The 26,563-nt window shown below is 39.9% G+C and overlaps 1 protein-coding gene across 6 annotated transcripts in view; it reads right to left on the bottom strand.

Annotated features, from left to right (window-relative positions):
• daxx (death-domain associated protein) overlaps positions 1 to 24,495 on the bottom strand; it is a 31,497-nt gene extending 7,002 nt beyond the window's left edge. For 2 of the 6 annotated variants that reach the window (XR_009811749.1, XM_061931526.1), the window contains exons 1-6: positions 24,070 to 24,453; positions 17,791 to 18,044; positions 14,837 to 15,274; positions 11,989 to 12,120; positions 11,802 to 11,918; positions 672 to 903 (exon numbers count right to left, since the gene is read on the bottom strand). Coding sequence is in view for 5 of the 6 variants with exons in the window: in XM_061931526.1 (XP_061787510.1) it covers positions 672 to 903; positions 11,802 to 11,918; positions 11,989 to 12,120; positions 14,837 to 15,274; positions 17,791 to 18,030 (1,159 nt within the window). In the remaining variant the exon portion in view is untranslated. Of the gene's footprint in view, positions 1 to 671; positions 904 to 11,801; positions 11,919 to 11,988; positions 12,121 to 14,836; positions 15,275 to 17,790; positions 18,045 to 24,069 lie in introns of all 6 variants that reach the window. The other 4 variants (XM_061931528.1, XM_061931530.1, XM_061931527.1 and 1 more) reach the window with 4 other exon arrangements.
• Between the last annotated feature and the right edge of the window lie 2,068 nt (positions 24,496 to 26,563).

Genomic DNA, 26,563 nt, shown 5'->3' on the forward strand with positions numbered 1-26,563 from the left:
GAAATGTGTTTGTCATTCTTGTTTGGTGTGGGTTCACAGTGTGGCGCATATTTGTAACAGTGATAAAGTTGTTTATACGGCCACCCTCAGTGTGACCTGTATGGCTGTTGATCAAGTATGTCTTGCAGTCACTTACGTGTGTCTGCAGAAGCCTCATACAACATGTGGCTGGGCCGGCACGCTGTTTGTATGGTGAAAAAGCGGACGCGACGACAGGTTGGAGAGGACGTTAAAGGCAGTGCTATCACGGCACGCCCTTAATATTGTTGTCCGGGTGAAAATTGGGACAAATTCGGGAGAATGGTTGCCCCGGGAGATTGTCGGGAGTCTCCCGGAAAAATCGGCAGGGTTGGCAAGTATGTTGCTAGGGCGGGTTAGCCATTCAAAGAAGGTGAATTCATTAAAAAGTGCATGTTAGATTTTTTTTAAGAAATCTTTTCTTGCGGCCCAGCCTCACCCAGTTTCTGCATTCAGTAGCCCCCAGGAAAATTGAGTTTGAGACCCCTGATGTACACAGTACACTTCAAGTGCATAGTATCGGTTTACATTTCCTGACCAAAAAGGTATAGGCTGAAGCTAAAAGATTATTATGCCTACCCTTTCCACATTCACTTTGTACATGCCAATTAGAGGAAAAAAAAAACCAAAACAAGAAATAAGACTTGTCTTACCGGGCACATAGCCATCCGTTAAATGGGAACCAAAGTTGTAGACCAGGTCCAGGTGGCGCCTTTCCTGGATCTGGCTGCCAGTCTCCCTAAAGGCTTCCTGGGCAATCTGGTTGAGCTGCTTCCTGCTCAGGCACAGGTTGTGGCGCTTGTTGGCTAGCAGAACCTGCTGCAGGATGTCCTGGTAGTCAGGCGGGTTCTTCCGGGCCTCAGGGCTGTTGATGAAGCGCTCGATCTGAAAGGAGAGAAACTTAACTGAGACTGTATGCAACGAGGCGCCACTTCCTGCAACCAGTTTATTTTTTGGCAGCAGAAGCGGTCCTAGCCTGTTTTGGTTGCCTCTTAAATATTTTTAGTTTTTTTTTCAAGTAACTGAATGTTACCAAAAGGTGTCATTTAATGTCTAAAGTAGGGATGTGTTGATTATTCCACCACTGATCGGTATCAGACTATTTTTGGAAAAAGTATGTGATCACCATTGCCGATTAATGCCTTTTAATGCCGATATCGTCTGGCTGATACTGTATTTATTTTTACACTCTGGCTGAGAAGCAATTGACCACTAACTATGTGTCAGTATTAGCAGACATGCTAATAGCTAAGCCAACCACAAAGCTAGCTTGAAAAACCCCAATAAATAAGTGCTTAGTAAATTTTAAGAAGTCTACATGAAACCGTGTTGCAGCAAAAAAGTAAGCAGATAATAGGAAATTATTAAGAGTCAATTGGTAGATTTTTTCATTCATGCAACATCTTTCTTTTTGTTGCATTTGTTAATGTTTACAAACTCAGGGAATAATTCCCTGGAGACAGGAGGACCTTTGAGGGCAAAAACTAATTTAAGTGAGTAGTAGAAAGTAGTTTTTGTTTAGTTAATGTGTACTATTGACTTGTTCTGATCAAACAATTGTATGTAATGAAAGACAATAAGGAAGTTGGAACTAATTAAAATATTGTGTTGATATTGTTGCGGTCACCATAAATAAATAGAGAAATTTACAGTTAATACATCAGGGTTTCTGCAGGTATCAGCAAGTTTAATTTAATGCTTTTCATGCCTTTTTTAATACCCCTTAAAATACATTTAATGCCCATGATCTATTTATTGTCATACGCTTACAAACAGCCAATATTACTTTGTTGGCCACGCCTAAGAAATTTGACACTGTTTACTGCTGCATGCCTTTAATCGCCAACATGTGAACCTTTTTTTTTAATTTTTTTATTTCAGGCAATGACATAAAGAAGTACAACGTTGACAACACATAATAATATAAATTAATATAGTGCAAAAGGTAATGTATAGTATGTAATGCATGATTGTCCAGTTTTGCCTGAAAGGGAGTGGGAAGAAGATAATTTATTTAATCCCACCCCCTGTTCTCCATTCAGTGATTATTCACTTGAGTTTCACTCTTACTTAATTCAAGGATTATAATACAGATGTTGTATCATAGTGGCATTACCACAGGTAACAATAATTATTACACTGTAACAATAATTTGTATCAACAATGTAGGAATAATGAATATACCGACAATGGTAATAGACAACATAGCAATAATGGTAAGGAAACATTGAGCACATGTTAACACTTTGTGACACAGTATAGCAGCAGGTCAAATTAAAGACCCCCATCTCTATATTTGAACCAGACCCCATGTTTGTATACGGTAATAGTTTAAATTGATTAATAATTTGGCATTGCTTGTGTTGTAAGTCCAGTTTGTTCCATAGTTTTACTCCGCATACAAACACACAAAAACGTTTACAAGTGGTTTGAGCTCTCGGCAATAAGAAATATCCAAAACCTCTCAAGTTATGAGCCTGCACTCGTCTTATGAAAAAACGTTGTAGATTTGATTTGATTTGATTTTTATTAAGGATCCCCATGAGCTGGTTGCCACAACAACCCACTAGTCTTCCTGGGGTCCACAATTCAATACAATTACAAGTAAAAGCATATAATTATAACTACACAATACAGAAAAAAATAAAAAAATAAAAGCATCAATAAGAAAACAAGCAAACAATTTACAGTCACAGAATAATAATTACCATATAAATATAACTGTACAATATAAAACCAAACAAATCATCAACGAGCAAACTAATTTAAAGACTCAGATAAAATATTACTTTCTTTTTAAAAACCTGTTTACTTTCAATGCCGGTGAGAATTTGAGGCAGGTTATTCCAGAGTGACAAAGATCTATAAATAAAAGATTTCCGCGGCAATAATTTGTTAAATGTTTTATATAAGATTATTAATGCATTATATTTAACAAGGTCATAAAATTTGAGCAACTTTGATTGCATAAACAGATTATGAGTATGTTCTAAATAACCAACGTTGTGAATGATCCGCACTGCTCTTTTCTGTAATATGATCAGAGGATGAATTGTGTTTTGGTAAGTATTGCCCCATACTTCAACACAGTATGTATGGTATGGGAGTACCAAGGTGCAGTATAGAGTACGGAGTACATTTTCATTGAGGTATAGTTTTGCTTTTTTTTTTAATTGAGAGGCTTTTGGAGATTTTTGTTTTAATGTGTCTGACATGAGGTTTCCATGATAGTTTACTATCAATTATTACTCCCAAAAATGTATTCTCATTTACGATTTAAATTTGGGTACCATCAATACTTATTTTTTGTTCAGACGTTATGTTGCGATTTCCAAACATCACTATCTTAGTTTTATTTATATTCAAAGATAATTTATTTGTGTCCATCCATTTTTCTACTATGTTTAGTTCTGTGTTTACTGTATTTATGAGCTCATTATAGTCATCACTATAGCTGTGTGATTTCACCACGATGATGCACATTGAGCCAAGTTTGGAGGTTTTTGTGAACATGCTGCAAAACGCCTCTCTGTGGTTTGCTATCTATGAGCTTTAATCAGCTTTCACTAATGACGACGATAAAAACATAGGTCATGAAAACTTCCCACATCATAAAATACATTATTAAGATCATTTTCATCAAAATGCTTTTGTTTTTTGGTTCTATTTTCTTTTGTTATCCTTTGCACATGTTTCATGTTTCTTTGTTTATCATTTCCTTATGGTAATTTTCAATTTCTTATATTACTGTTTGAAAATTATACAGAAAAATAAGCTATGTATATATAATTAAAAAATGTACAGAGACATGTTTACTTGTATGTTCTGATTGCTTGACTTGAAATGTGTGTCATATTGTTGTTGAAATAACAGGGAAAAAAAGGAGCTGTGATTGGTCAGCTTGTTACGATATAATTTCCAGGGGTTAAACAGCGCACCTTCAAAAATGTATTTAGAAGGTAGTAAACCATTTTTTATGCTCTAGCTATGAAAATATTTGATTAATAATTAATTATTCATACTTCACTGAAATTCATTTATTGCGGCCATGTCCGGAACCAAATAACAGCGATAAACGAGGGGTTACTGTATGGCCTATACAGTATTTTGGAATATAACTTTTTTCTAGAGGCATACTTTTTTGAACACACAATCAAATAATACTATATTAAAGGGGAACATTATCACCAGACCTATGTAAGCGTCAATATATACCTTGATGTTGCAGAAAAAAGACCATATATTTTTTAAACCGATTTCCGAACTCTAAATGGGTGAATTTTGGCGAATTAAACGCCTTTCTAATATTCACTCTCGGAGCGATGACGTCACAATGTGACGTCGCATCGGGAAGCAATCCGCCATTTTCTCAAACACCGAGTCAAATCAGCTCTGTTATTTTCCGTTTTTTCGACTGTTTTCCATACCTTGGAGACATCATGCCTCGTCGGTGTGTTGTCGGAGGGTGTAACAACACGAACAGGGACGGATTCAAGTTGCACCAGTGGCCCAAAGATGTGAAAGTGGCAAGAAATTGGACGTTTGTTCCGCACACTTTACCGACGAAAGCTATGCTAAGACAGAGATGGCAAGAATGTGTGGATATCCTGCGACACTCAAAGCAGATGCATTTCCAACGATAAAGTCAAAGAAATCTGCCGCCAGACTCCCATTGAATCTGCCGGAGTGTGTGAGCAATTCAGGGACAAAGGACCTCGGTAGCACGGCAAGCAATGGCGGCAGTTTGTTCCCGCAGACGAGCGAGCTAAACCCCCTGGATGTCTTGGCTCACACGAAGATGATCAAGAGAAGAATATCAACCCTAGCTTCCCTGGCCTGCTGACATGAGGGTATGTCTACAGATTATATTAATTGATGAAAATTGGGCTGTCTGCACTCTCAAAGTGCATGTTGTTGCCAAATGTATTTCATATGCCGTAAACCTAGTTCATAGTTGTTAGTTTCCTTTAATGCCAAACAAACACATACCAATCGTTGGTTAGAAGGCGATCGCCGATAGTGGCTGTCGTGTCGTTTTCGTCGGTTTCGCTTGCATCCGGTTCAAACCGATATGGCTCAATAGCTTCAGTTTCTTCTTCACTTTCGTTTTCGCTACCTGCCTCCACACTACAACCATCCGTTTCAATACATTCGTAATCTGTTGAATCGCTTAAGCCGCTGAAATCCGAGTCTGAATCCGAGCTAATGTCGCTATAGCTTGCTGTTCTTTCCGCCATGTTTGTTTGTGTTGGCTTCACTATGTGACGTCACAGGAAAATGGACGGGTCGTTAAAATCAGGCACTTTGAAGCTTTTTTTAGGGATATTGCGTGATGGGTAAAATTTTGAAAAAAACTTCGAAAAATATAATAAGCCACTGGGAACTGATTTTTAATGGTTTTAACCATTCTGAAATTGTGATAATGTTCCCCTTTAAATACAATTAATATTAAATTGTTTAAATAATTGTTGTCTGAATCTTGACCCATCTTGCCTTTCCTTGATAAAAGGTCGTCAATTACATCTTGATGGCTCAGTTTATCTGGACACCAAATCTGATTTTTTCGGCCCTCAAGCGACACACATCGGATATTTTTTTTGCCAGTCAAAACGCTCCAAAATGCTTCACATCAGATTTGGGCCAAATCAGGAGGTAGTCCGAATCCATCTTTTCAAATCCGACTGCACTCTGAATGGCAATACGACCTGTTTGCGACCTATACGTCATCTTTGATCGAGCTACGTCATTTGTGTGCTCAAAAAAAGACGCAGCCCGCCAGCAAAAGTGGATACATCATCACAACATCCAGTTTTGGCAGCGCCGTTTTGGTGATGAAATACTTTTTCGGCGCATCACTAGTCAATAGTGCGGAAATAAGCTATATGTAATATATGAAAATATATAAATACTTTGATTCCTAAGAAATAGCGATTGTCAAAATGACACGTACGCTGTGGCATATTTGCTTGCATGTTACGAACATTGCATAAGTTTTTTCACGCCAGTTGAAAAATAAAGCTATTCTAGATCCACACTGTTGTCCGTGTGTCCTCTACTTCACAGCCAAAAAAAAGATTAGAATCCTCCCAAACATATTACACTATACGATACTGGATATGAACTGCTCAAAAAAATTTAGGGAACACTTAACACATTCTAAATCTGAATGAATGAAATATTCTTATTAAATACTTTTGTTTTTTTCCATAGTTTAACTGACAAAATCACACAAAAATGATCAATGGAAATCAAGTATAAAAACACACTGCAGGCTGATCTAACTTTGATTTGATGTCCTTCAAACAAGTCAAAATGAAGCTCAGTTGTGTGTATGGCCTCCACGTGCCTGTACGACCTCCCTACAACGGCTGAGCATACTCTTGATGAGGTGGTGAATGCTCTCCTGAATGATCTCCTCCAATAACTGGACTAAAGCATTCGCCAACTACTGGACAGTCTGTGGTGCAACGTGGCGTTGGTGGATGGAGCGAGACATGAGGTCCCTGATGAGCTCTTGCATTAGGAGGAACCCAGGGCCAACCGCACCAGCAAATGGTCTCACTAAGGGTCTGAGAATCTCATCTCAGTACCTAATGGCAGTCAGGCTAACTCTGGCGAGCACATTGAGGGCCCAAAGAAATGCCACCCTACACCATTACTGACCCACTGCCAAACCGGTCATGCTGGAGGATATTGCAGGCAGCAGAACGTTCTCCACGGCGTCTCCAGACTCTGTCACGGCTGTCAATCTTGGTGTTCTGTGGCAAATGCCAAACATCCTGCATGTGTTGGGCTGTAAGCACAAACCCCCACCTGTGGGCGTCAGGCCCTCATACCACCCTCATGGAGTCTGTTTCTGTTTGAGCAGACACATGCACATTTGTGGCCTGCTGGAGGTCATTTTACAGGGCCCTGGCAGTGCTACAACTGTTCCTCTTTGCACAAAGGCAGAGGTAGCGGTCCAAATGATGGGTTGTTGCTCTTCTACAGCCTCCTCCAAGTCTCCTGATGTACTGGCATGACTCCTGGTAGAGCCTCTATGCTCTGGACACTACACTGACAGACTAGGGATGTCCCGATCCGATATTTGGATCGGATCGGCCGCCGATATTTGCCAAAAAACGCGTATCGGCAAGGCATGGGAAAATGCCGATCCAGATCCAGTTTTTAAAAAAAAACTCCGGTCCGTGTTTTCCAACGCACCGATTTAAATAATACATTCCACTTTTCTGCTGCTCCCTAATTTCCGTTCCGCATTTTCCAGCACACCTTCAACACATCCACAGACCACAGGTCTGTGGATTCTCACGCAGTTGCGTTTAGCTGCTGGCATTACACGACAGGCTCTTCTCACTCTTTCCTGTGTCTCCCTCTCACAGACAGCAAGCGCACCTTCTTACACACGTCACATACTGTCACGTCATACGTCACATACGTATACGCCCTCTCCCAGCAGAGACGTAGCAGCATGGCTAACGCTAGCTGTGATGCTAGCGCAGCCGTGCGACTCGGTGCGAGTGGTTATACGAATGAAGGAAGAATTAATTAATTCCCCCAAAACACAGCAGGGGGTCCATCGTTTGGCGGTGGTTTGGCTTCAAGTGGTAAGATGTCGAACAGACAACCATAATTTGTCAAGTGTGGAGCAAAAGCGTTGCTATAAAAAGTAGCATAACTGCTAATGTGTAGCATCATTTGAAAAGTCACCCGCTAGAGAATGAAGAGTGTTTGAAACTCCGCACGTCAACATCTCCATTCGGTGCCACACGTCCACACCATCAAAATGCCAAGGCAAACATTTCCACATCAACACCGTATGAAAAAAATAGTGATTTCCTTAGTTGTGATTTCCTTCGCTGCATGAAAGTTTAAAAGTAGTAATGCAGTATAAAGATGAATGTTTTAATGTAGACACATAGAATCATCATACTGCTGTGATTATATGCATCAAGTGTTCATTCAAGGCTAAGGCAAAATATCCACATATATATGGTGTATAGCAATTTGGCCTTAAAATATCGCGATATTAAAAAAAGGCCATATCGCCCAGCCCTAGTTCAATGATGCCATTTTTGTTTGTCATGTATAATTTTGTCTATTTTGTGTTTATCCTTGAATAAACAGGTCAGTTTCTTGTTACCAACCATTGTGTATTATTCAAACTCATCTAATTCAGCTGGCTAGTTGTTATCAAGAGTACTAAAACCCTTTTCAACATGATTCTGACAACTAAGTAGGCTAAATAACTTTAAGAAGAAGAATTATGAGAAATATTTCCAACCTTATTGGAAATAAGATATTCTTCATCTCAGTATGTTAATAATGACTGAATTAATTAATTAAATATTACAAAACTGTTGTGTATACTAATTCATAGATGTTATTTTATTATACAAAAAGGTCAGTAAATTATTCTATATATTTGTAAACGCACTGAAGTGGGAAAGGGGTAGGATTAAATAAGCTTTGCTTCTTTCTACTCCTTTTCGGGCATGATGTAAAATAAAATGATATGAAATTGTGTGATGTATTATGCTGTAAGTGTGTTCATGTTCGAAATAAACTAAAGAAAGAAAGGAACTTTAATACATGCTCGGATAGGCCAGTATCGGCCAGTATCGGTATCGGATCGGAAGTGCAAAAACAATATCGGTATCGGTTCGGAAGTGCAAAAACCTGGATCGGGACATCCCTATGACAAACACAGCAAACTTTCTTGCCACAACTTGCATTGATGTGCCAACCTGGATGAGCTGCACTACCTGAGCCACTTGTGTGGGTTGTAGACTCCGTCCTATGCTACCACGAGAGTGAAAGCACCGCCAGCATTCAAAAGTGACCAAAAGATCAGCCAGAACGCATAGGAATGGTGAAGTGATCTGAAGTCACCACCTGCAAATCACTCCTTTACTGGGAGTGTCTCGCTAATTGCCTATAATTTCCACTTGTTTTCGATTCCATTTGCACAACAGCATGTGAAATTGATTGTCAATCAGTGTAGATTTCTAAGTGGACAGTTTGATTTCACAGAAGTGTGGTTGACTTGGAGTTACATTGTGTTGTTAAATGTTCCCTTTATTTTTTGAGCATATATCTATTCATATATTATAGTACTTCAATTTGTTTTCCTGTAAAAAAAACTATTTTTTTTAAGGTGTGGCAGCTTTTATTTTGCAAAGTAGTCGTAGTAACGATTTCCTTGTTCATTACGGACCCCAGTCAACAAGTTTGTCTTTTGCTCGTTTTCACTTTATCGAACTGCGCATGCAGGTGACAACCGAGGCCAATTTGGATACTGTGCACATATAAACTTGAGTCTGATAAAGATCACATTTGACTTGCAATCTCAACAGTCAGCTGGAAAAAAATCAGAGTTCGAAAATATCTAATTTGGTCTGCTTTGGCCTGCAGTTAAAAATACAGTAATACAAGTCATCTGGTTGATGCAGATGATGACAAGTCAGTGTGACGTTCATATGTGGACCTCACATAGTGGACCTCAGATATTTCTTCATAATATTTTCAGCTTTGAAAAGCTCCACTTTGCTTTAGCTAAATTACAGATATGTATTTCTCAGAGCGGTCCAAAAATGTGGATATTATCACGCATGCACAAAAAAGTTAAGGTTCATGAAATCTTTAAAATTAAAACCAATCTCCCCAACTTGACCCATTAAACAGTTTGTGGAAGTCTTCCTTACATATCAGTTGTGAAGTACCACAAGCATCGGTCCTTGGACCAATACTGTTGTATGTCAATGATATTACCATAGTTTCCGAACTGTTTAAGTGTATTTTATTTGCGGACGATACAACCTTATTTTATTCAGGAAAAAAACATAAAGGGATGTGCTAGAGGTGGTTGAAAACAAATTTATTAAAATTAAAATATGGTTTGAGGTATATAGATTATCCTTGAATACTACTAAAACAAAATGTATGATTATATGTCAAAGGAGTTGAGATTTAAAGAACATAAGGGATCAAGTTTTTGGGTGTTATGGTTGATGAACATTTGCCATGGAAATCACATATTAATGATACAAAGGCTAAAGTAGCTAAAACTATTTATATATTACACAAAGTGAAGCAAAAAGCATTTATATTTTGTATAATTCACTGATTGTTCCATATCTAACATACTGTATTGAAGTGTGGGGTAGTGCCTGTAAAACATTTCAATCCAATCTTCCTTCTGCAGAAAAGAGCCGTAAGAATCATTACTGGAAATGCATACAGGGAACCCACAAACCCAATATTCAAACAGTTAAACCCTTTGAAATGTTAATTAATTAATTGGTAGAGTACAATATCTTGAATGTCATATACAAAGCACATCCACAAATTCTTCCAAACAACATTCAAAACAGATTTGTTAAAAGAGATAGTAATTACATTCTAAAAGGAACCGAAAACTTTAATAAATCTAGATTTAGAACAGGGATAAAGGAAATAAGTATTTCAATTAAAGGTGTTAGCTTATGGAACAACTTTGACAGTGAAATAAAACAATCTAAATCTCCTAATGTATTAAAAAAAATTAAAAATCATGATGATGAAAAGATATGACTTGGAGTAAATTACTGTTTCCATGTTTAGTTATTTTGTTGTATGTTACGAAATATGTACCGAATTTTTCGGACTATAAGTCGCTCCGGAGTATACGTCGCACCAGCCGAAAATGCACAATAAAGAAGGAAAAAAACATATATACGTCGCACTGGAGTATAAGTCGCATTTTTTGGGGACATTTATTTGATAAAATCCAACACCAAGAATAGACATTTGAAAGGCAATTTAAAATAAATAAAGAATAGTGAACAACAGGCTGAATAAGCGTACGCCATATGACGCACAAATAACCAACTGAGAATGTGCCTGGCAACGCAACACATCATGGCAAGAGTCATTGAAATAACTATAACATATAGAACATGCTATACGTTTACCAAACAATCTGTCACTCCCGATTGCTAAATCCGATTAAATTTTCCTCTGGTATGTCCTTTCTTTCTGCTGCTCGATTGCCGTTCTCTGTTGCATATTTCACTACGTCCAGCTTGTAATCCGCAGTATATGACTTCCTTTTCGGTGCCATTTTAGTTCAGCCCTTCTCAGTTTTTATAAGTTACCGCCAATGTTGATGTGATCCATTTTAATAGCTACGGCAGTAGTATATAGCATATAGAAGTTAGCATCTCATGACCCACAATGCACTTCTGCCATGACCCTCCCCCGCCAAATTCTTATTGGTTGACGTGTGCGTGACGATTGCTGCCATTTGCTTCGTCGCTTACGCGAATGAGATAAATAATATTATTTGATATTTTACGGTAATGTGTTAATAATTTCACAAATAAGTTGCTCCAGAGTCGCACCCACGGCCAAACTATGAAAAAAACTGCGACTTATAATCCGAAAAATACGGTATGTTATGTATATGTATATAGATAGATAGATAGATATGTATATATATATATATATATATAGATAGATAGATATAGCTAGTCTTCTGAATTTAACAACAAATGTAACTTTATGAATAGGGGGAAGATATAAGTTTTACTTCTTTCTGCTCCTTTTCGTTCATTATTTGTTTTAAATGTTATGTTGATTGTTTTTTGTTACACATTAAATTAATGAAATAAAACGAACAAAAAACCCCAACTTAGAACGACAGCTGAAAATTGACTCTGGCTGCTGTCCAACAAGCAAAACATAGCCACTTCACCAATAGCTAAAACTGCCTATAATTGCAGTTCTGTAAGACAGCAGCAACTCACCTTCTTGTTGATCTCAGGATAGCGCGTGCTACCGTAAACAATCTTCTGCTCGATGACTCGGCCTGTCAGTGATCCACAGCCCTTCAGCTCACAAAGCTTTTCGTAAATCTTCATCATCTGCAAGAGGAGTAAAGAGAGAGAGGAGTAAGCGACACAGGCTTTGTCAGACAGACCCGGTCAAACGAACCTTGCGCTTGAGCTTGTGCTCCTGGATGTACAAGGAGTCCTCAGCCCCCATGTCGTCAAGAGACAGCTCAGCACGCTGAAGCTGGCAGATCTCATCGTTGTAGACCTTCAGCAGCTTCTCCAGGTATGCGATCTAGGAGCACAGGCAGAGTTCAGCTGAAGAAGCTTCCTTTCGTTCGGTGAAGGGTAAGCATACTGGACACCAACATTTGGCGTTTGTTATCTATTAGATCTCGCTACATTCCCCACACGTATTTGCAAGTGACTCACCGCACTGTTTACGGTTTGTTTCTTTGCAACTGTATTAACATGCTTGAAATGCCGCCATATAATAAAACGATTGACCACTACTCTTTCGGACAGAATCTTAACATTTTTATTGAAAATAAGTACTTGTAATGCACCCTTATTAACTTGATATTCATGTGATAGCGTATGTGAGATTTAGAATTGCTCTTATACATGCTTTATAAACACAAAAGATTTAACTAAACTGGTATTGGGGTCATAATTTAGAAAGCTAGGGACCAGGGGGGCAGGACTTATTTTGTACATCTTCATTGATCAAATGGATTATAATGTATCGTCAAAAAGTCATATTTTATGCTGGTCAGAGATCCATTAATACACCTCATAAAACTAACTCGCCAGAATTTTACCGTAAAAAAAACTGTGGTACTGTTTTGTCCATTTACAGTGACATACTGTACGAAAAACAACCGTATATTTTACAGTAAAAAAAACACGCAGCCCAGTTGACAAAGTATTACCGTAAAAAAACGGTGGTACGGTTTTCCATTCACAGTAATATACTGTGAAAAATTACATACATTTTACTCTAAAATGTTGGCGACAGAGGTGCCAGTTTTTAGGGTAACATCTACACATTTTTATTTTACAGTGCTCATCTAAAAATAATGAAATGCATAAGCAATTGTGAAGTGATTTCATGAGGCGAACCCTTATACAGTCGTCCCTTGTTTCTAGCTGTTAATTGGTTCTGGACATGACCGCGATTAATGAATTTCCGCAAAGTAGCAATCGTTAATTATAAATCAAATATTTTCATAGCTTGTGCATAAAAAACGGTTTACAACCCAAATATGTTTTTCAACATTAGGAGAGCCCTCTAGACATGAAATAACGCGTATTTGTCACCTTTACATGCTTAATTCAATATAGTAAGGCTGTCTGACGCTGAGCCAATCGGTGGCCACGATACTGAACAGCACGCACTGATTGATTTGGGTTCCTTAAGTGCACAACTCTAATGTAGTTTTGATATTTTTAGATTATACCGTATAGACATTTTTCTATGCTTGGAAATGTCTAATTTAGTGACAGAAAATTTAGGATATGCTTTAAAAAAAAAGTGAAGCCGCAATATTTGGGGGCGATGTGGTGAGGGAGGACTGCATTCCTATATTATTTCATGTGGCAATCGGCAGCCGTAAGAGCGACGTGGCATTGAATAAAACGTGTTTGTCACCACTGCTCTGTTGTGTTCTGTTGCTTTTAAATATGTGCTGCAAAAATGTTAACAAGCTTTTAACAACTATTTAAAGGCCTACTGAAACCCACTACTACCGACCACGCAGTCTGATAGTTTATATATCAATGATGAAATCTTAACATTGCAACACATGCCAATATGGCCGGGTTAGCTTACTTAAGTGCAATTTTAAATTTCGCGCGAAATATCCTGCTGAAAACGTCTCGGTATGATGACGTCAGCGCGTGACGTCACGGACTGTGGAGGACATTTTGGGACAGCATGGTGGCCAGCTATTAAGTTGTCTGTTTTCATCGCAAAATTCCACAGTATTCTGGACATCTGTGTTGGTGAATCTTTTGCAATTTGTTCAATGAACAATGGAGACAGCAAAGAAGAAAGCTGTAGGTGGGAAGCGGTGTATTGCGGTCGACTGCAGCAACACAAACGCAGCCGGTATTTCATTGTTTACATTCCCGGAAGATGACAGTCAAGTTGTCCCAGTTGGAGAACTGGGACAACAGAGACTCTTACCAGGAGGACTTTGAGTTGGATGCGCAGACACAGTACCGTGTGTACGCATGCAGCTGCGGCTTCCAAACATTTGATCGCTTGCCCGTACGTGCGTGCCGCTATGTGCATGTCACGTACGTAACTTTGGGGAAATATATGTGCTGTATGGACTTTGGGGAGGTGAACGGTACTTGGGCTGTGGGATTGAGTGTGTTGTGCAGCTGTTTGAGTTGTATTGGCGGGTTATATGGACGGGAGGGAGGAGGTGTTTGTTGTGCGGCATTAATTTGTGGCATATTAAATATAAGCCTGGTTGTGTTGTGGCTAATAGAGTATATATGTCTTGTGTTTATTTACTGTTTTAGTCATTCCCAGCTGAATATCAGGTCCCACCCGCCTCTCACAGCATCTTCCCTATCTGAATCGCTCCCACTGCCCTCTTGTCCTTCACTCTCACTTTTCCTCATCTACGAATCTTTCATCCTCGCTCAAATTAATGGGGAAATCGTCGCTTTCTCGGTTCGAATCGCTCTCGCTGCTGGTGGCCATGATTGTAAACAATGTGCAGATGTGAGGAGCTCCACAACCTGTGACGTCACGCTACTCGTCTGCTACTTCCGGTACAGGCAAGGCTTTTTTTATCAGCGACCAAAAGTTGCGAACTTTATCGTCAATGTTCTCTACTAAATCCTTTCAGCAAAAATATGGCAATATCGCGAAATGATCAAGTATGACACATAGAATGGACCTGCTATCCCCGTTTAAATAAGAAAATCGCATTTCAGTAGGCCTTTAACTCTCCTCGCGCTTTAGCTCGCCGACTTACTAGATAAATTGTTCTAACCTGTTTCCGAGACGCCCTCGTTGCCTTTTTCTCTGCTTTCTGCTGGTCATCCTGAAGGTCTGACGTAGTCTGTTTATCTTCTGCTGCTGGTTTGCCGCTAGCTTCCTGCTCACTCGTCTCAACATTAGTCTGTCTTCTGGTTTGGCGCTTGACCGAAGTAGACGGTAGACAATTCAATGTCGAGGTAGAGGGGGCGAGCTCGACCGCAGTCACTGTCTGCCTCCTCTTGGCGGCGTGCTGCCTCAGCACCGTGCACAGTTCGTTGATGTAGACAAAGGTCTTGGAGCGGTTCGCCTGAACTTGGGTCAAACATCGGCCCAAACTGTTGCGGAACTCCACGGACGTCAGGTAGACCGGACAGGCTTTGGAGTGCTTGGTTTGAAGGAAGGCCATCACCTGGGGACAGTCCTCTGTCATCGCCGAGCAGTATTCTACAAACTGAACGGAGACAGGAGACGACAAGCGTAAGGGAAAGGAAGGGGATAAACATTCTGTTATGAACTCACTGACCACATCATTAGGTATACCAGCGCAGAGAATTATTCAGCATTTAACCATGTTTACTTTTAGGGTCATCCCACCAGCAGTTTCTGATATTGACACTCGAGTTGTCAAACGATTGAAATATTTAATCACGGTTCATCACATTTTCCCATTGTTAACTTATTAATCACAAAAATATACTTTTTCAAACCTTCAAGAAATGTACCCAATTAATATGTACAACCAACACAGGACTAGACAATTTGATTTATACAAATGTTTATTTAACATTATGAGTTTTTAAAACATCTTAACACTAAATGGGCACAAACACTCTTTTCCAACACAACATATTTCACCCAGGGTCTAATCCGGTCTTTCAGGGCTGTCTATTCCTTCCATTATACATGACTCATTCAATTATCAGTCTGGGCTCTGGCATAGTCGCACATGCGTCATTTGCGTGAGTCTGTTTGGGGGCATGTCATGTCGACCGAGGGCACGAAACGTGAAAAAAAAAAGCACAAACTATTGCTTTATTGTGGAAACAGAAAAGCAAGCCGAAATAAACATGCTAAAAACCGTGAACAAAAAACGCAACACGTGACTCACAAACTTTGCAAGTTGACCTGTGTGCTTTTTTGATAAGTCAAATTAGTCAAAAGATAAATTTGAATAAACTTGATAACTTTGCCAGCCTTCGATTAATCGCCATGTGCATGCATGTTTACGGGCTGCAAGAGCGGTCATTCTTTGCATCGGTTTCAGCAGCTGCGTGTGTTTGTACCATAGCGCAATGCTTCTCAAATATTTTCTGTTACTACCCTCCCAGGAAAAATAAGATATTTTGCGCTCCCCCGCCTCTCCACCCTGACAATAAAATGTATGATTTGTCTTTAAAATTGTCATAACTATCTCTGCATAACATAAGCTTATTAAAATTAAAGGAAACACCACAGGTCTTTCCTCGTCTCCCACCGTGGTTACAGTGAAGCAAAGTGTTACATACGCTTCTTCATATTCTGGTAAGGCAAAAAAAGCATGTTCCCGCTGGCATCGCACTGCGCTCCCCCACAGGAGCAAAAAGGTGATAGCAAAACCATTTGCCCTGCACCGGTGTGGGAATATTTCAGTTTTATAGCTTTGGAACAAGATACGCCTATCAACACTGAAGAGACAGTTTGCCAAATGTGCTCAAAAGTGGTGCCGACAAAGAAATCCAATACGACAAACTTGCACGCCCACTTGAAACATAACCACCGGACTCAGCATGTTTAACTGGTAAAAGACACATGAAGATACTAGGTGTTTGTCCCGACAGTCCACACTCACTGAGGCGTTTGGTGAACAAGATCAGTGCAAACGAAACAGATGAAAATGGTGTGCGCCCACTACATCGCCAAAGACATGCTGCCCTCTAATACTGTTGAAAAACTAGCATTTCAAAAAACATTGCAAACATTCAACAGACATTTGTCACGTCATGGTAGTGTTTCCCACTCGGAAATTAACAGACTGAACTTTTTATGCATGTGGCCTGTTAATACATCTGCTTATACTAGTGTCGTGTTTATATTGTTACTCTGCGCTTTTACTTACAAAAGTCCTAACTTTGTCAGTTAAGTAATGTACAACTCTGCCTACATGTTCAATATTGAAGTGCAACTTTGTCAATTCTTCAGCCATTTTAACAGCGATATAACCTATTTTATTGTTTTTGTATGGGATTTGAATTCAAGTGCAACATTTTGCTGACAGAGTATATTCTATTTTTACTATTTATTGGTTATTTTATTTAACTTGGATGTGAAAAAGTTTACATTTCAACAACGTTACAATATACGAGAAATACAAATTACCTTTTTTTTAATGGTTATACTAGCATTATTATATCAGTGGTGAATTTGGTTTAAAATAATGTTGACAGTAATATTGTTAATCAGCAATAATTTGTAGGCCAATGTGTAGTCGAGCCAAGCCTATTTTCAAACGACAAAAAACAAGCCCAAAGTCACTTATATATGGGGACTTGGGAACTTCGGTGATAACTGAACCCATAAGGACTGTAGATGGAAAAAACTTTGGTCTTGTGGAGAGAGCGACCTGCCAGGGCTTGTAAGTGAAACTCGCCATTCAACAAACCTTTTTGTCTATTTCTGCTGTGAATTTGTTTCTCAAACAGTACATGTGACACCACTGCTTATCCATTGCTACGATATGCAGGACACACATTAATCTTATGATGAAAAAAACGGCACCGTTAAACTTTAATTAACTCGTTATTGCGTTAACGTTGGTAGCCCTAATTGTGACAGAGCCTTCACGAATATTAGAAGTACCCTGACAACTTACACACAGTTAAAATAATTCCCATCTCACTGCATCACTATCTTTGTGAAGGCTAGCTTACTATCCTAATGAATTGTCCAGCGAGTCGTTAGTCAAATACACAGAACGTTGGACAGGCGCACCTCTGAAAATAACTTTTCATTCTCTGCTTGAAGAACGTGCTTCTCCTTCTTGGCCGTCGCAAAAGGGGACTGGGTGATGTGGGTCGGGGTGGGCTGCTGTGCTCGGAGCGACGAGACGGCTCGGGCTTTATCCTGAGAAGAGGACGAGGCCAAAGCGGAAGACGACGGTCTCGGAGACTCCTCTTCGTCATAGTCCAGGATGATGATTTTGTCTCCAATGGAGGCAGGAGCCACCGCCATAGTAGCCCGTTATTCTTTGAGAGAGCACAAATATAAGTTATTAAAATACAACACACAGGAATCTACAGTTGCCAAACCGCATCAGTCATTAAACGATTCATGTCATAAAGGCAACGTGTAGACTAGGTTTTTGGCAATATTACACACCGACATGCGTGCTAGCATATTTGAGGGCATTTACACTTAATCGTAATTTTGTGCATTGTACTTGTTTTTGTCAGCCGACCAAATGCTAAGATAAGAAAACCTCCCATACACGTATACACGCTTACAAAGGTCGATTTGTTAACCAGTTGAGATGTAAGGAAAAAACCTTTATGACAATTTCAGCGAACTGTAAGTATCAACACAATACCTTTTATACAACTAAAATATTTACGCTTCCGGGCTTACTTATTTTTTATGATTTATCATATTTTGTCCGGTTAAAACAGACTAGTGCAGGGGTGTCTAAATTACAGTAATTTTTTTAACAGCCTGCCGCACATTTTAAAAATGGCAATAAATGCTTTACACACACACACACACACACACACACACACGTGAATGCCATGCATTTTTGGTCAACAGCCATACAGGTCACACTGAGGGTGGTCGTATAAACAACTTTAACACTGTTACAAATATGCGCCACACTGTGAACCCACACCAAACAAGAATGACAAACATTTCGGGAGAACATCCGCACCTCAACATGCTCTCTCAGGGAGAGCATGTCCCAAATTCCAAGCTGCTGTTTTGAGGCATGTTAAAAAAAAACAATAATGCACTTTGTGACTTCAATAATAAATATGGCAGTGCCATGTTGGAATTTTTTTTCCATAACTTGAGTTGATTTATTTTGGAAAACCTTGTTACATTGTTTAATGCATCCAGCGGGGCATCACAACAAAATTAGGCATAATAATGTGTTAATTCCACGACTGTATGTATCGGTATAGGTTGATATCGGAATCGGTAACTAAGAATTGGCCATTATCGGACATCTCTAATCTCAGCCATAGAAAGAAGAGAAGTCCTACGAGCGCTACGTTGTTTTGGACACGTGACTGCCAATGTACACATCACATAACACCCCTCAATCAAGGTGCAACTTTAAGCATAGACTCAAATCTGCTGTATGTCACATGGACACAAACACCATAAGCCACTCCATCAACATAGGGTAATTGGCTTGTATAGCGCTTTTCTACCTTCAAGGTACTCAAAGCGCTTGGACACTATTTCCACATTCACACACATGCAATGCCCTAACCACCACCCATTAGGAGTAGGGGTGAAGTGTCTTGCTCAAGGACACAACGGACGTGACGAGGTTGGTAGAAGGTGGGGATCGAACCAGGAACCCTCAGGTTGCTGGCACAGCCACTCTCCCAAACCCGCCACGCCGTCCCCACATAGAAACCAACCATGGCATACTTTTGTCTAGGGGTGGGCATGATTGACAGCTATGGACACCAATATTTTCATTATGGCTACACACATTTATAAACTTGTATTGGTTACATCTGTCAGTACATTATTACAAATAGCACTATTACTAGTGCACTACACTATTAGTAACATATGTTAGTCATTTAAGGGTGTCCTTAGAAATGTTTAGGTTAAAAACATGTCATTTGGAGCCAGTGACTTTTATTAGTAGATTGCACAGTACAGCACATATTCCGTACAATTGACCACTAAACGGTAACACCCAAATACATTTTTCAACTTGTTTAAGTCCATGTTAATTCCACGACTGTATATATCGGTATCGGTTGATATCGGAATCGGTAATTAAGAGTTGGACAACATCGGAATATTGGATGTCGGCAAAAAAAGCCATTATCGGACATCTCTAATCTCAGCCATAGGAAGAAGAGACGTCCTACGAGCGCTACGTTGTTTTGGACACGTGAGGCTGCCAATGTACACATCACATAACGCCCCTCAATCAAGGTGAAACTTTAAGCATCGACTCAAATCTGCTGTATGTCACATGGACACAAACACCATAAGCCACTCCATCATGGGTTATACTTGTATAGCGCTTTTCTACCTTCAAAGCACGTTGACACTATTTCCACATTCACACACATGCAAGGCCCTAACCACGACCCATCAGGAGCAGGGGTGAAGGTGGGGATCGAACCAGGAACCCTCAGGTTGCTGGCACAGCCACTCTTCCATGCCATCCCCACATAGAAACCAACCATAGCATACTTTTGTCTAGGACACCAATATTTTTATTATGGCTACGCACAATTTTTCAGTTTAACTTCGACAAATATAAACTTGTATTGGTTACATCCGTCAGTACATTATTACAAATAGCACTATTACTAGTGCACTACACTATTAGTAACATATGTTAGTCATTTAAGGGTGTCCTTAGAAATGTTTAGGTTGAAAACATGTCATTTGGAGCCAGTGACTTTTATTAGTAGATTGCACAGTACAGTACATATTCCGTACAATTGACCACTAAACGGTAACACCCAAATAAGTTTTTCAACTTGTTTAAGTCGGGGTCCACGTCCATGTTAATTCCACGACTGTATATATCGGTATCGGTTGATATCGGAATCGGTAATTAATAGTTGGACAACATCGGAATATCGGCAAAAAAGCCATTATCGGACATCTCTAATCTCAGCCATAGGAAGAAGAGAAGTCCTACGAGCGCTACGTTGTTTTGGACACGTGAGGCTGCCAATGTACACATCACATACGCCCCTCAATCAAGGTGCAGCTTTAAGCATCGACTCAAATCTGCTGTATGTCACATGGACACGAACACCATAAGCCACTCCATCAACATATGGTAAATGGCTTATACTTGTATAGCGCTTTTCTACCTTCAAAGCGCGTTGACACTATTTCCACATTCACACACATGCAAGGCCCTAACCACGACCCATCAGGAGCAGGGGTGAAGGTGGGGATCGAACCAGGAACCCTCAGGTTGCTGGCACAGCCACTCTTCCATTCCATCCCCACATAGAAACCAACCATAGCATACTTTTGTCTAGGACACCAATATTTTCATTATGGCTACGCACAATTTTTCAGTTTAACTTCGACATTTATAAACTTGTATTGGTTACATCTGTCAGTACAATATTACAAATAGCACTATAACTAGTGCACTACACTATTAGTAACATATGTTAGTCATTTAAGGGTGTCCTTAGAAATGTTTACGTTCAAAACATGTCATTTGGAGCCAGTGACTTTTATTAGTAGATTGCACAGTACAGTACTTATTCCGTACAATTGACCACTAAACGGTAACACCCAAATAAGTTTTTCAACTTGTTTAAGTCGGGGTCCACGTCCATGTTAATTCCGCGACTGTATATATCGGTATTGGTTGATATCGGAATCGGTAATTAAGAGTTGGACAACATCGGAATATTGGATATCGGCAAAAAAAAGCCATTATCGGACATCTCTAATCTCAGCCATAGGAAGAAGAGAAGTCCTACGAGCGCTACGTTGTTTTGGACAGGTGAGGCTGCCAATGTACACATCACACACACCCCTCAATCAAGGTGCAACTTTAAGCATCAACTCAAATCTGCTGTATGTCACATGGACACAAACACCATAAGCCACTCCATCAACATATGGTAAATGGCTTGTGTAGCGCTTTTCTACCTTCAAGGTACTCAAAGCGCTTTGACACTATTTCCACATTCACACACATGCAAGACCCTAACCACCACCCATTAGGAGTGAAGTGTCTTGCTCAAGGACACAACGGACGTGACGAGGTTAGTAGAAGGTGGGGTTCGAACCAGGCACCCTCAGGTTGCTGGCACAGCCACTTTCCCAAACCCGCCACGACGTCCCCACATAGAAACCAACCATGGCATACTTTTGTCTAGGGGTGGGCATGATTGACAGCTATGGACACCAATATTTTCATTATGGCTACACACAATTTTTCAGTTTAACTTCGACATTTATAAACTTGTATTGGTTACATCTGTCAGTACATTATTACAAATAGCACTATTACTAGTGCACTACACTATTAGTAACATATGTTAGTCGTTTAAGGGTGTCCTTGGAAATGTTTAGGTTGAAAACATGTCATTTGGAGCCAGTGACTTTTATTAGTAGATTGCACAGTACAGTACATATTCCGTACAATTGACCACTAAATGGTAACACCCAAATAAGTTTTTCAACTTGTTTAAGTCGGGGTCCACATCCATGGTAATTCCACGACTGTATATATCGGTATCGGTTGATATCGGAATCGGTAATTAAGAGTTGGACAACATCGGAATATTGGATATCGGCAAAAAAAGCCATTATCGGACATCTCTAATCTCAGCCATAGGAAGAAGAGAAGTCCTACGAGCGCTACGTTGTTTTGGACACGTGACTGCCAATGTACACATCACATAACGCCCCTCAATCAAGGTGCAGCTTTAAGCATCGACTCAAATCTGCTGTATGTCACATGGACACAAACACCATAAGCCACTCCATCAACATATGGTAAATGGCTTGTATAGCGCTTTTCTACCTTCAAGGTACTCAAAGCGCTTTGACACTATTTCCACATTCACACACATGCAAGGCCCTAACCACCACCCATTAGGAGTAGGGGTGAAGTGTCTTGCTCAAGGACACAATGGACGTGACGAGGTTGGTAGAAGGTGGGGATCGAACCAGAAACCCTCAGGTTGCTGGCACAGCCACTTTCCCAAACCCGCCACGCCGTCCCCACATAGAAACCAACCATGGCATACTTTTGTCTAGGGGTGGGTATGATTGACAGCCATGGACACCAATATTTTCATTATGGCTACGCACAATTTTCAGTTTAACTAAGACATTTATAAACTTGTATTGGTTACATCTATCAGTACATTATTACAAATAGCACTATTACTAGTGCACTACACTATTAGTAACATATGTTAGTCGTTCAAGGGTGTCCTTAGAAATGTTTAGGTTAAAAACATGTCATTTGGAGCCAGTGACTTTTATTAGTAGATTGCACAGTACAGTACATATTCCGTACAATTGACCACTAAACGGTAACACCCAAATAAGTTTTTCAACTTGTTTAAGTCGGGGTCCACGTCCATGTTAATTCCACGACTGTATATATCGGTATCGGTTGATATCGGAATCGGTAATTAAGAGTTGGCCATTATCGGACATCTCTAATCTCAGCCATAGGAAGAAGAGAAGTCCTACGAGCGCTACGTTGTTTTGGACACGTGACTGACAATGTACACATCACATAACGCCCCTCAATCAAGGTGCAACTTTAAGCATCGACTCAAATCTGCTGTATGTCACATGGACACAAACACCATAAGCCACTCCATCAACATATGGTAAATGGCTTATACTTGTATAGCGCTTTTCTACCTTCAAAGCGCGTTGACACTATTTCCACATTCACACACATGCAAGGCCCTAACCACGACCCATCAGGAGCAGGGGTGAAGGTAGTGATCGAACCAGGAACCCTCAGGTTGCTGGCACAGCCACTCTTCCATGCCATCCCCACATAGAAACCAACCATAGCATACTTTTGTCTAGGACACCAATATTTTCATTATGGCTATGCACAATTTTTCAGTTTAACTTCGACATTTATAAACTTGTATTGGTTACATCTGTCAGTACACTATTACTAGTACACTACACTATTAGTAACATATGTTAGTCATTTAGGGGTGTCCTTAGAAATGTTTACGTTAAAAATATGTCATTTGGAGCCAGTGACAGTCTACAGCAGCTTTAAACAGAAAACAGAATCCGGCCTGTTGACAAATGTTTGGTCCTGGACTCAGTTCACACATGACCAAACGAACCGTACTAGCAGAACAAAGAGAATATAGTCCGTTTTAACCGGACCAAAAACGACAAGAGATATTCTTTGTTTCTAATAAGGTCGTTTAAGCGTTTTAAAATGCCGTCCGTTAATCAACGCAAAGTGTTGCGTGGTTGGTATAAAAAGACACCGACCTGTCGACGACAAGTTAGGAAAGTAAAGACGGAAGTGATGACAACACATTGACACACCTGACACCAACAGGGCCACAAGACTTTCCCCACAACAATCTCCTCTTCAACCGACCTCTTGGTGAATGGGCAGCTGTCGTCGTCTTCTTTATTTATTGGCGGCTCGCAACAAATGTTAAAGAGTCGACCTCGCCGAGGCTTCATCCACACGATACTCGTTCGCTGACGTTAGCATTGGCGAGCTAGTTAGCGCGGTGGCGGCTTTTTTGAAGTTGGACGTTAGCGAGAAATATTCGGAACTACATAACGAACAATTAGAATAAAATAAAAACGTCACACCTCATGAAATGGAGGTTTATGTGTGTTTAAATAAAAACGCTGTAGCCTGGACATACAGTAAAGAGGCAGATGTGTCGGCGCCTTCTTGACAATGTCCGATGAGCGCCTTTGATTGGGTGATGTCTTCTACGGCAGTTGTGCATTCTGAGAGCGAGCGAGCGCCACCGTCCGACTCGGAGGGCTACTCGGTTTTATTTGTATTTTGACGTTTTATGCCAGGGGTTCCCAAACTCCGGCCTGCGGGCCGGATACTGCTCGCCAGCGTCCAATGTCCGGCCCGCAGGAAGTCCCAAGTTAAAAAAAATAAATTTACTATTATTATTATATATACATTTTTATAATCTGTCCTTTCTAATCCATTTTCTACCGCTTGTTACTCTGGATGCCTCCTAGCCGCTCAGGCAAATCATATTATCTAAAATGTATTTTCCCATTAAAAAAGTGACATAATCGCACTCAGAATATATATATATATTAGAGATGCGTGGTTTGCGGACACAACCGCGGAGTCCGCGGATTATCAGCGGGTCGGGCGGATGAAATAAAAAAAAAATTAGATTTTATCCGCGGGTCGGGTCGGGCGGTTGAAATTAAAACATTTTTTATTTTAAATAGATTCAGGCGGGTGCAGAGGTGGGTAGTAACGCGCTACATTTACTCCGTTACATCTACTTGAGTAACTTTTGGGATAAATTGTACTTCTAAGAGTAGTTTTATTGCAACATACTTTTACTTTTACTTGAGTATATTTATAGAAAAGAAACGCTACTTTTACTCCGCTACTTTTATCTACATTCAGCTCGCTACTCGCTACTATTTTTTATCGATCTGTTAATGCACGCTTTGTTTGTTTTGGTCTGTCAGACAGACCTTCATAGTGCCTGCGTTTCAACAAATACAGTCACTGGTGACGTTCACTCCGTTCCACCAATCAGATGCAGTCACTGGTGACGTTGGACCAATCAAACAGAGCCAGGCGGTCACATGACCTGACTTAAACAAGTTGAAAAACTTATTGGGGTGTTACCATTTAGTGGTCAATTGTACGGAATATATACTGTACTGTGCAATCTACTAATGAAAGTTTCAATCAATCAATAAAAGTGTGAAGGAAAAAAGACACTTTTATTTCAACCGTACATCCCGTCAAAAGCCTAAAGACTGACTGCACAGTTCCTGTCTTCACAATAAAAGTGCCGCTCCATCGCGCCTGCGCTTTCAAAACAAGAGTCTCCGAAAGCCAGCGCAAACAAGCTAGCAAGCTACGGAGTTTGCCGCCAATGTATTTCTTGTAAAGTGTATAAAAACGAATATGGAAGCTGGACAAATAAGATGCCAAAAATCAACCACTTTCATGTGGTATTAGACAGAAAGGAGGAACTTTTTTCTCCTCCATTTGAAAACGTGGACGCTATCAGCACTACTGTCTGATTCCAATCAATGCAAGTCATCAGAATCAGGTAATACACCAACTTATATTCTTGTCTTCATGAAAGAAAGGAATCTATATGTGTTAAACATGCATGTATATTCATTAAAACACCTTTAACATGTAAACAAAAACGGCAAAATAAATAAATATAAATTATATACTGTATATATATATATATATATATATATATATATATATATATATATATATATATGATATGTGTGTGTATGTTACTCATCAGTTACTCAGTACTTGAGTAGTTTTTTCACAACATACTTTTTACTTTTACTCAAGTAAATATTTGGGTGACTACTCCTTACTTTTACTTGAGTAATAAATCTCTAAAGTAACAGTACTCTTACTTGAGTACAATTTCTGGCTACTCTACCCACCTCTGGGCGGGTGGCAGTTAAACCAATTCGGAAATATATATACATAGTTAAATGTTACCCACATACGAAAAACGAGCAGGCACCTGCAGCATATGCCACAACAGAAGAAGAAGAAAAAAAGAGATGGCAACGCCGGCAGCAAACGTGGTACGCGACAAACTAAAAAAGGGAATACTAAAGACCAGGGGAAAAAAAGGCCAGAAAAGTTCAGCGTGGACTCGTTTTTATGAGGTTGTAAATCAGGATGATAGTAATGCTGGCTACGTGATTTGCAAGAGCTGCGACGCTGTTTATGTCTACGACAGTCACAAAACCGGGACATCTAACATGGTGCATCACATTTGTGCAAAACCCCGAACCTCCACAAACACCCTGAGCATGAGCAGTTTCG

This window comes from Nerophis lumbriciformis, linkage group LG37 (genome assembly GCF_033978685.3).
Source record: "Nerophis lumbriciformis linkage group LG37, RoL_Nlum_v2.1, whole genome shotgun sequence".
Taxonomy (NCBI): Eukaryota; Metazoa; Chordata; class Actinopteri; order Syngnathiformes; family Syngnathidae; genus Nerophis; species Nerophis lumbriciformis.